The 11,477-nt window shown below is 29.7% G+C and overlaps 1 protein-coding gene across 4 annotated transcripts in view; it reads left to right on the forward strand.

The window, feature by feature from the left end:
* Positions 1-11,477, forward strand: part of LOC134695406 (islet cell autoantigen 1-like) — a 36,919-nt gene that overhangs the window by 8,574 nt on the left and 16,868 nt on the right. For 2 of the 4 annotated variants that reach the window (XM_063556641.1, XM_063556645.1), the window contains 7 exons: positions 315-438; positions 1,282-1,480; positions 2,741-2,965; positions 3,876-3,961; positions 5,476-5,625; positions 8,482-8,588; positions 10,820-10,969. In XM_063556641.1, coding sequence (XP_063412711.1) covers positions 315-438; positions 1,282-1,480; positions 2,741-2,965; positions 3,876-3,961; positions 5,476-5,625; positions 8,482-8,588; positions 10,820-10,969 — 1,041 coding nt within the window. Of the gene's footprint in view, positions 1-314; positions 439-963; positions 999-1,281; positions 1,481-2,740; positions 2,966-3,875; positions 3,962-5,475; positions 5,626-8,481; positions 8,589-10,819; positions 10,970-11,477 lie in introns of all 4 variants that reach the window. The other 2 variants (XM_063556642.1, XM_063556643.1) reach the window with 2 other exon arrangements.

Here is an 11,477-nt window from a genome sequence, read left to right on the forward strand (position 1 = left end):
CCCAAAAAAAAATTGTAATGAAACTGTTTAAATATTATAAAATACAATGGATACACAAAACCAGTATATGATTAAAATAAACCAACACTATAAAACAAAGAAACTGCTTTTAATGCTGTTCTTCATCTCAAAGTGACAGGTCTTTAACATGGAGCCAAAAAACTATCACTGCAATTTTAAGATGTCCTCTATTTCTGGCTTAATATTTGCAAAATTAAAAATGATAACAAAATAACATACTGGTAAGTAGTTCATAAATGTATATTAAGATGAAATAAACACTATTGAACTTTAATGAATATTTTCTTTTATAGGTTTGTCACAAGAAGAAAGTAGCACAGGCAGATTCCTTAAATCACAGAGTAACATTGACAAAACCAGAGCTGGAAAAATGATGGCTGCTGTAGGAAAATCACAGAGCTTCTCAGCTCAGCAAAGGTAGGCAAATCACAGAGCTTCTCAGCTCAGCAAATTTAGGCAAATCATAGAGCTTCTCAGCTCAGCAAAGTTAGGCAAATCATAGAGTTACTCTGCTCAGCAAAAGTAGGCATATTATAAAGCTTCTCAGCTCAGCAAATGTAGGCAAATCACAGAGCTTCTCAGCTCAGCAAATGTAGGCAAATCATAGAGATTCTCAGCTCAGCAAAAGTAGGCATATTATAAAGCTTTTCAGCCCAGCAAATGTGGGCAAATCACAGAGCTTCTTAGCTCAGGAAATGTAGGCAAATCATAGAGCTTCTCAACTCAACAAAAGTATGCAAATTATAAAGCTTTTCAGCTCAGCAAATGTAGGCAAATCACAGAGCTTCTTAGCTCAGGAAATGTAGGCAAATCATAGAGCTTCTCAGCTCAACAAAAGTATGCAAATTATAAAGCTTTTCAGCTCAGCAAAGGTAGGCAAATCACAGAGATTCTTAGCTCAGCAAAGTTAGGCAAATCACAGAGCTTATCAGCTCAACAAAGGTAGGCAAATCACAGAGCTTCTCAGCTCAGCAAAGGTATGAAAATCATAGAGCTTCTCAGCTCAGCAAAGGTAGGCAAATCACAGAGCTTATCAGCCCAGCAAAAGTATGCAAATCATAGAGCTTCTCAGTCCAGCAAATGTATAAAAATCATAGAGCTTATCAGCTCAGCAAAGGTAGGCAAATAATAGAGCTTTTCAGCTCAGCAAATGTAGGCAAATCATAGAGCTTCTTGACTATGAGTTTGAATATCCCTCTGGTATCTTAAGACCCACCTTTATTTGAATTGTATGAAACTAAAAGATCATTATTACTTTAGGTTAGCGATGAGAGTTCCCCTTGTAAGACTTTATCAGGAAGTGGAAACATTTAGATACCGAGCCATATCAGACACATTGATGACTATAAATAGAATGGAAGGAGCCAGGACAGAGTACAGAGGCGCCCTCTTGTGGATGAAAGATGTATCAGAACAGTTGGATCCAGATACTTATAAACAGTTAGAAAAATTTAGAAAAGTAAGAAACAAATCAATTTTAATAAAGTATAAAGCAAAAATAGATTTCATAAGAAAAGTAAAAAAAATAGATTTCATAAGAAAAGTAAAAAAAATAGATTTCATAAGAAAATAAGAAAACTAAAAAACATAGTTTCATAAGAAAAGTAAAAAAAATAGTTTCATAAGAAAGTAAAAAAATAGATTTCATAAGAAAACTAAAAAACATAGTTTCATAAGAAAAGTAAGCAAAAATAGATTTCATAAGAAAAGTAAGCAAAAATAGATTTCATAAGAAAAGTAAGCAAAAATAGTTTCATAAGAAAAGTAAGCAAAAATAGATTTCATAAGAAAAGTAAGCAAAAATAGATTTCATAAGAAAAGTAAAAAAATAGTTTCATAAGAAAAGTAAAAAAATTGTTTTATAAGAAAAGTAAAAAAAATAGTTTCATAAGAAAAGTAAAAAAATAGTTTCATAAGAAAAGTAAGCAAAAATAGATTTCTTAAGAAAAGTAAGCAAAAATAGATTTCATAAGAAAAGTAAAAAAATAGTTTCATAAGAAAAGTAAAAAAAATAGTTTCATAAGAAAAGTAAAAAAATAGTTTCATAAGAAAAGTAAAAAATAGTTTCATAAGAAAAGTAGAAAAATAGTTTCATAAGAAAAGTAAAAAAATAGTTTCATAAGAAAAGTAAAAAACATAGTTTCATAAGAAAAGTAAAAAAAATAGTTTCATAAGAAAGTAAAAAAATAGATTTCATAAGAAAACTAAAAAAAATAGTTTCATAAGAAAAGTAAGCAAAAATAGATTTCATAAGAAAAGTAAAAAAATAGTTTCATAAGAAAAGTAAAAAAATAGTTTCATAACAAAAGTAAGATGAATAGATTTCATAAGAAAAGTAAGAAAATTATTTTACAATTTTATTTGAGTGTGAGAAGTAAAATTAGGATCTCTTGTTGAACCATGAAATTAATCATAAATTTTACCTTTCTTAAATTTAAGATTTTTTTATGCCCCACGTACGATAGTAGATGGGCATTATGTTTTCTGGTCAGTCAGATTAAAGTTTTTGGTGAAGGTAGTTTTTGATGAAGTTGAAGTTGAAGCAAATGATTGATGACATACAGAATAAAAAAAATAGTCTTACCAACCCAATCATTTTCTTTATATATAGTTTAACTCTTTTCATTGCATTGATCACACCATTTTTGAAGAAAAAAAATCATACCATGAATGTATTTCAATAGAACATAGTCTCCTAATGATAATAATTTTATTTCAGGTTCAAGCACAAGTGCGGAAAACAAAAGCTAAATTTGATAAGTTAAAACTGGATGTGATGCAAAAAGTCGACTTATTAGCAGCCAGTAGGTGTAATATGTTCTCACATGTCTTAGCCAATTATCAATCAACGTTATTACATTTCTGGGAAAAAACATCAAGAACCATGACAGCCGTCGCAGAAAGCTTTAAAGGGTACCAGTACTATGAATTTAATATTATAAAGGTTTGTTTACTATGAATTTAATATTATAAAGGTTTGTTTACTATGAATTTAATATTATAAAGGTTTGTTTACTATGAATTTAATATTATAAAGGTTTGTTTACTATGAATTTAATATTATAAAGGTTTGTTTACTATCAATTTACTATTATATCATTTATATAGGTCTGATTACTATGATTTTAATATAATTATAAAAGATGGGTTTACTATGAATTTAATATTATGAATGTCAGTTTACTATGAATTTAATATTATAAAGGTTTGTTTACTATGAATTTAATATTATAAAGGTTTGTTTACTATGAATTTGATATTATAAAGGTCTGTTTACTGTGAATTTAATATTATGATGGTCAGTTTAATATTAAAAAGGTTGGCTTCCTATGAATTTAATATAATGATGGTCAATTTAATATCACAAATGTCATTTTACTATAAATTTTATATTATAAAGATCAGTTTATTTTTATTGAAAAGATTGCATTGAAACTATGGTCAAGTCTCAGAGATCCACATCTTAAAAGATTGATTAGATTTGAAAACAGGGATAAATCTACATCTAAAATACTTCTCAACCCACATTCACAATGTGAAAAAAAACTTAATTAATTCACATTTAAAAAACTCATTTCACACCAGAAAAAAAATAATTCTTATGATGCCACTTTAGAGCTTAAAATGTAGGCTGTTAGACCTTATTGCTATTCATTCCTAACTTTTAACAGATTCTGAAAGATGTCTCCTTCTCAATACACCTTATCGGTATATATTCCAATCCAGATAAGCTCTGAAATTACACAACTTGTTAATGATGACACAAACCAGCTATATGGGGTACTCGTTTACTTAATATACATTGTAAATAAAACCAGTGACAGTTAATAACTTAACATTTGTATGTATTTCAGGATTTAGCAGAACCAAGTAGAAAATTAGCTGAAGAGACAGGGAAAGATAAAGAGGCAGACATAGATGACGACTTTGATCCTAGCAAGTTAGTATTCAAATGGTTGAATGATTTTTGTTTTTCTGTGCTGTTGTGAGAAATATCAAAATATCTTTAAGGGTATCTATATTATACAGTATAAAGGGGAGATAATTATTCATCAAATTTTATAACATTTTAATCTCACAATTCATTTTGGAAAATTCATTCATGCCTATGAATCTGTTTCTGATTTATTTATTTTTATATTTTTATGGGTTTTTGATGGTTTTTGCAAAAGCCTGCATGCCAAGCCTTTTGAAATTAAAAAAAAAAAAATGAAAATATATTCCCTCATGAAATGTAGAAAAATGTATAGAATAATGTTTGGGTTTTATGTCTAACTTCTTTTTGCATGCCTAAAGAATGTGCACAATGTAGGTTGCATTTTAACAATTTTTTCACATAGGTTGTTTTTTATAGGGACATGTATCTGCAGTGTTTGAATTTGTGGCATAAGAAATCCATACTTTTCCTGCAAAAATATTTGCCAAAGTTTATGTTTAACCCAAGTGCATACAAGATTTTTGCTTGCATGCTTTGATTAGACCTAGTGTATAAATTGAATTCTAAAGTTTGCATGATGAATCTTCAAGTTTTGCATGCTTTGATAAGACCTAGTGTATACATTGAATCTTTCAGTTTTCACAATGAATCTTGTAGTTTTGAATGCTTTAATTAGACCTAGTGTATACATTGAATCTTTCAGTTTTCACAATGAATCTTGTAGTTTTGAATGCTTTAATTAGACCTAGTGTATAAATTGAATCTTTCAGTTTTCACAATGAATCTTGTAGTTTTGAATGCTTTAATTAGACCTAGTGTATAAATTGAATCTTTAAGTTTTCACAATGAATCTTGTAGTTTTGAATGCTTTAATAAGACCTAGTGTATAAATTGAATCTTTAAGTTTTCACAATGAATTTTATAGTTTTGAATGCTTTAATTAGACCTAGTGTATAAATTGAATCTTTAAGTTTGCATGATGAATCTTGTAGTTTTGAATGCTTTAATTAGACCTAGTGTATAAATTGAATCTTTAAGTTTGCATGATGAATTTTATAGTTTTTGAAAGCTTTAATTAGACCTAGTGATAAATTGAATCTTTCAGTTTTCACAAAGAATCTTGTAGTTTTGAATGCTTTAATTAGACCTAGTGATAAATTGAATCTTTAAGTTTGCATGATGAATTTTATAGTTTTGAATGCTTTAATTAGACCTAGTGTACATGCATGTTTAAATGTGAATCCTTAGGTTTGCATGATAAATCTTGTACTTTTGCATGCTTTAATAAGACAGAGTGTATACATTTTATTTTCCAAGATTAATGTTGTATTTTTGCATGCTTTATTTAACTAATTGTACACAAGGGTTTTTTTGCTTTCTGAATTATGTAGTTTTGCATGTGTATAAATGTTATTTTACCCAAATAATTCCCCTATTTTTGCATGCTTTGATTGTTTATTCTGCACATGCTAGTTAAACTGTGTGTATAAATGTTGTGTATGTGTTGTCACTTTCAGTTACGATTACATCAAAGAAAAATGCCAAAAACAAAGAGAAGAATTTGATCAAGAATTGTCCAGTAGATTAGAAGGGCATATTGATGAAAATGATGATAAAAATTTGTTACAAAATAATGGAGATATTTCAGAAAATATGAATGACGACAGGTAAACTTGACTGTGGATTCATTATTATTCGTTGGATACCAATTTTCTTGGATTTCATTGGTACAAGAGAACCACATATTTAAATGTTCAACAAATCACAAAGATTCTTAATAAATGTATCCAGACCAAAACCATGAAAATAAATATCCATGAATATGCAAGTTGTCCTCAAACCACGAAAATTGGTACCCACGAAAATAAATTAATCCACAGTATTTTGAAATGAATGAATGGAGATCTATAGGCCAGTGTGTTAAAAAAATTAATGTAAAAATTCAGAAATTATGAGTGCATTTACTATTGTAAATTTTGAAAAGTGGACAATCTTCATATAGATATATGTATGAAATATCAGATTGCAGTTTCTTATTTTTGCAATATTCACCCAGTCACATCATCTGTACAATTTAAAACCTGGCAAAAGTTTCCGAATTTACATTATTTTTAATGATTTTGAGGTAGGCCAGAAAATCTCCCAAAATAGTAAGGAAAAGGATATACAGGAGGAAAATTTTGAATGAATTTGAGGTTTAAGAAAAAGTATATACTTGTGACAAATTATATATGATTTTTTAACCAAAAGTAACAAGGCCATTTAGCACTGATTCTGGTAGCATATTTTCTCGAAAAAACCTAAAAGGGCTTTTTATGATTTTTTCGTTGGGAAATTTGTAGAGAAGGGGCTTATATTAATATTAAGTTTGGCAGTAGTTTTAGTTTTATGTTCGACACATTGTCCAGAATGCACTTAAAAAAAGCCAATGTAATGTCAAATCACTACCATATATATTTTTTTGTTAAACAGATAACATTAAATTAAAAGAACCAGATTCTCCGTAATTTATTTCCCCAAAAAACTTTTACTTTAAGAATTTTAAAACAGATTTCATTAAACTAACAGAACCAAACTCTTCATAATTTATTTTCCCCCAAAACTTTTACTTTAAAAATATTCTAAAGATTTTTTTTGCTTTGAAACAGGGTTTTTAAATTTGGGCAACTTTAGAATGATACCTTTTCCATTATGTGATAGACGTCAAAATGGAAGCATAGCACCTATTAGATGAAAATGATAATTATCACATTTTGTTTTCTATCTATCCAGTAAACATTTCCTGCAACTTTGGAGTTAGTCTTTGAGACATGGGAGATAATCTTTTTCCTCTCTACACAACATAGCCAGAGTTCTCTCCCATTGAATTGCCAAAACTTTGATAATGCATGTAAAACTTTGGCGGTAACAAATATTTTGGAGAAAAAAAACAGTGTAAATTTGAATATACTGTGAAAGTACTTTAATTCGTGGGTATCAATTTTCGTGGTTTCAGCAATATTTACATGTTTGTGGGTTTTTAAATTCGTGGATTTCAAATTTCTAAAAAAAAAAGAAATTTAAAATTTAAAGCCATTAGAAACGAAGGTTACAAAATGTCTGGATTGAAGGAAATTGCAAAGTAAATATTGACTCCTGTAAATCGTAGTGATAACAGTAATTAGCTCATCATAAAGTGATCAACAGATTAAAGACCATCAAAGGTGTTAATTAGGCCATAAACATGTCACCTAAAGAGAACAGTAACATAACATAACGTATCTTGAAATGTCAAATAATTCTTATCAAAATCAAGCCTAAGCATTTTATTTACCATATATGTACGAGAACTATGATGATATAAAATGAACACTTTATCATACTAGCATAACAAAACCGGAAATCCGACTTTCATCGATCAAAAATGTTTTTATGATAATTAAAAGATAAAAAGTTTCACAATTTAGGTAATTAAAGATTAAATGGGTATAATCCCGTATTTAGTTGTAGTTCTGTGACTGCTTTTAAAGTATTCTCAGATTTGGCGTCATTCAATATATTATCTAGATCATATCAGTAGTAAAACCTACGGATCAGGATCTTTCCATGTCTTGATTTGGACAATGGTTGTTTTATTTCGTTGGACACTTAAATTCGTGGATCAAGTAACCCACGAAAACCACGAAAATTGGTACCCCACGAATAAAAGTACTTTCACAGTATATGGAACAACATTTGAAATCAAAGGTCTTTTTTCTCTCTATACAATATAGCCAGAGTTCTCTCCCATTGAATTGCAAAAACTTTGATAATCATGTAAAACTTTGGCAGTTACAAATGTTTAAATTACAAAAAGCAGTGTAAATTTGAATATAAATGGAATAACATTTGAAATCAAAGGTCTTTTTTCTCTCTATACAATATAGCCAGAGTTCTCTCCCATTGAATTGCCAAAACTTTGATAATGCATATATAACTTTGGCGGTTACAAATATTTGGATAAAATAATAGTATAAATTTGAATAAATGGAATAATATTTGAAATCAAAGGTCTTTTTTTCTCTCTGTATACAACAAAGCAAGAGTTCTCTCTCCCATTGAATTGCAAAAACTTTGATAATACATGAAAAACTTTGTTGGTTACAATTATTCATATAAATTAACAGTGTAAAATTGAATATATGGAATAACATTTGAAATCAAAGGTCTTTTTTCTCTGCACAACATAGAAAGAGTTCTCTCCTATTGAATTGCAAAAACTTTAATAATGTATTGAAAACTTTGGAGGTTACAAATATTTAGAAGAAGTGGAAACTTAAATATATACAGTGATTCCTGTTTAAAACGAACCTAATAAGATTGTGTTTGGTTTGGGCCATTATTGGTTTGATCAGGTTCACAACGCTATAAATTGATATGACAGTGCTTAAGAACCTGTTTGGTTTATACAGGTTTTCAGATTATGCAGGATTCTGTTTAGCCAGGTTTCACTGTATATATAAAATAATTATAAAATTAAAGGCAAACAATGTCTTTTATCCTAGGTTGATAGAATTTGAAGATTACCATGACGACGAAGGTAAAGACTCCTTACAGACTAATGGTAGCTTGCAGAATTTATACGAAGGAGATGGACATACTTTAAATGAAGGTACGATTGGTTTGACTATCTTTATATGAATTTTAAGGCTATTCCATTTAAATGTATGTCTGAGGGTATGAAGGGACTTTGAGATATCCCTACAGCCAAGAACCATTTTAGATAATTTTTGTAATAGACACATACTCGTCGTTAACATTTTATATTTTGAAACTCTTCTAGAGAACCAATGAATGGAATAAAACCAAACATGGCATAAATGTTCCTTATGAGGTGATGACCAAGTGTTGTTACTTTGTAGCCGATCCATCATCCAAGATGGCCACCAGCGGGGGACTTAGTTTAACATAAGACCCTATGGGAAATGCATACAACTGACTTCTTTTAGAGAACCACTGAATGGAATGAAACCAAACATGGCATGAATGTTCCTTATGAGGTGCTGACCAAGTGTTGTTTCTGTGTAGCTGATCCATCATCCAAGATGGCCGCCAGTGGGGGGACTTAGTTTAACATAGGACTTCTTTTAGAGAACCACTGTATTGAATGAAACCAAACATAGCATAAATGTTCCTTTGTACTTGCATGGTTTTATGAGAATAAACTATCTATCTATCTATCTACCTTCCTAATGAGGTGCTGGCTAGAGTTTTTACTTTGTTTATCAGATTTTATTGTTGAATGAAACTGGAGAAAACTACTGACCTTCTCACAGTAAACTTACAATCTTAGTCAATTTAGTTTGGAGTTGAATGAGCTTGCCGTGTGCTGTGTTCAAACTAACAACCTTAGTGTTGATAGGCTAGTGATATAGTAGATGAATAATTTGCCCATATTTGAAATTCTCTTAAATTTTTTCATTACTTTTCTGGTTTTGCTTTCGTCCGTCTGTCCGTCCGTCTGTCTGTTTGGCGTAAACATGTTGCACCGTAACTTGAGAACGACATATCCAAATTTCATGAAACTTAATATAGTTGTTTCTTATGATGGTCAAATGATCTGTATACTTTTTGGTGAAAATTAGATTTAAACTTTTTGATTTGCGGCACATTGTAACTAAAACAGGGGTGGTTTTTTTTTACATGTCGCACTGTATCTCAAAAAAGATTCCTGATTATGGCTTAAAACTTTAAACGCTTCTTACTTATATTAATCTTAATATCTGTATACATTTTGGTGATGATTCAAAATTTCACTTTTGAGTTATTGAGTATTTTGTAAAAAAGGGGGAGGTTTTTTTTTACATGTCACGCCATATCTCAAAATCGATTTATGATTATTGCTACAAACTTTACACATGTCTTTGTTATAATAATCTTAAGATCTGTATACTTTTTGATGATTCAAAATTTCTTTTTTGAGTGATTGAGTATTTTGTAAAAAAGGGGGAGGTTTTTTTTTACATGTTGTTCCGTATCTCTATAACAATTTATGATTATGGCTTAAAACTTTACACACTTCTTTGTTATATTAATCTAAAGATCTGTATACTTTTCGGTTTTGATTCAAAATTTTATTTTAGTGATATTTAGTTTTTTATAAAAAAAAAACCAGGGTGGGGGGTTTCCCGCCATGTCTCAAAAACTATATATGGTTATTGCTTAAAACTTTCTCAGAAACTATTTATGATTATTGCATATAACTTCCACATAAGACGCCGGGCGTATCATGCGCTCATGGCGCAGCTGTTTTTTTTTTTTTTTTTATAACTTTCCAATTGCAACAGTTTCATTTCATTTCATTGCAAGTAAGTGTAAAATATCACAAGGTGCGTCCTTTCTTTTTTTGCCTTAAACTTAATTTAAAAACTAATTATAATTGATGACGGTGTCTTGACATTATAACACACTCCTAATCTATACACAATGCTTATTACCACAAAGCACAGAACAAGTTAAAATGTGGATGGTGTCACTGGTACTGTTCTGTAGTACCTCTTTATATGCATGCAGTGGCATCATCACGCCCCCTGAATACTTTTTTGTGTACAATTTGGAAATTAGTATGGCGTTCATTATCACTGAACTAGTATATATTTGTTTAGGGGCCAGCTGAAGGGCACCTCTGGGAGTGGGAATTTCTCATTACATTGAAGACCTGTTGGTGACCTTCTTCTGTTGTTTTTCTATGGTCAGGTTGTTGTCTCTTTGACACATTCCCCATTTCCATTCTCAATTTTATTCATTCATTATGGCGTAATTTTTGTAAAAACTTAATACTATTGATTGACCACATGCCATTAAAACACAATCCTATTCTATGTTTAATCCATATTTTTTCAGAGAACAAATCAATCCTTTCAAGAGATTCCAAAAAGTCTGATACTTCTAGTCCTTTTATAGAGTTTGAGGAGGAAAAACCAGAGGAAGATTTTAGTGGCCAAATCATATCAACATCAGAAAAGATGAAGTTAACTAAAGTAAATAAAAAAGGTATGTAGACCTCTCTTATAATTTATAATCAGGATTACAGGGAATTTTAAAAGTAATTGATTAAATTAAATTACATGTAATCAGAATTTTGGCTGATTATTGATTACTATGATTACTTGAAAAATTGTAATCAACTACAGCTGATTAACAATTACAATTACAATGACCCCAAGTCTGCTTATAATATGTTAATGGGTTGTTCATATTCATTTAATGTCTGGGAAGAAAGGCTATGATTTAAATGGTAGTGATAGTTGTTTGTTGAAGGGTAGGTGTACTTTTACAATATCAACGTCAAAAAAGACAAACTAAATTTAATAAAAAAAGGTATGTAGACCTCTATTATGATTTGTTAAAGGGTTGATTAACCTTCATAATGTCTGGATTTAAGGTTATTCAATACAGTTACAGGGGAGCTAATGACGTTGCTGACGTAAAATGTTATTTTCATGAAGTCAACTTTTTTTAAGATTTAAAACTTATAGGAAACCAAAAGTATAGTTCTGTC

The sequence above is a fragment of the Mytilus trossulus genome, chromosome 13, assembly GCF_036588685.1.
Source record: "Mytilus trossulus isolate FHL-02 chromosome 13, PNRI_Mtr1.1.1.hap1, whole genome shotgun sequence".
NCBI lineage: Eukaryota > Metazoa > Mollusca > Bivalvia > Mytilida > Mytilidae > Mytilus > Mytilus trossulus.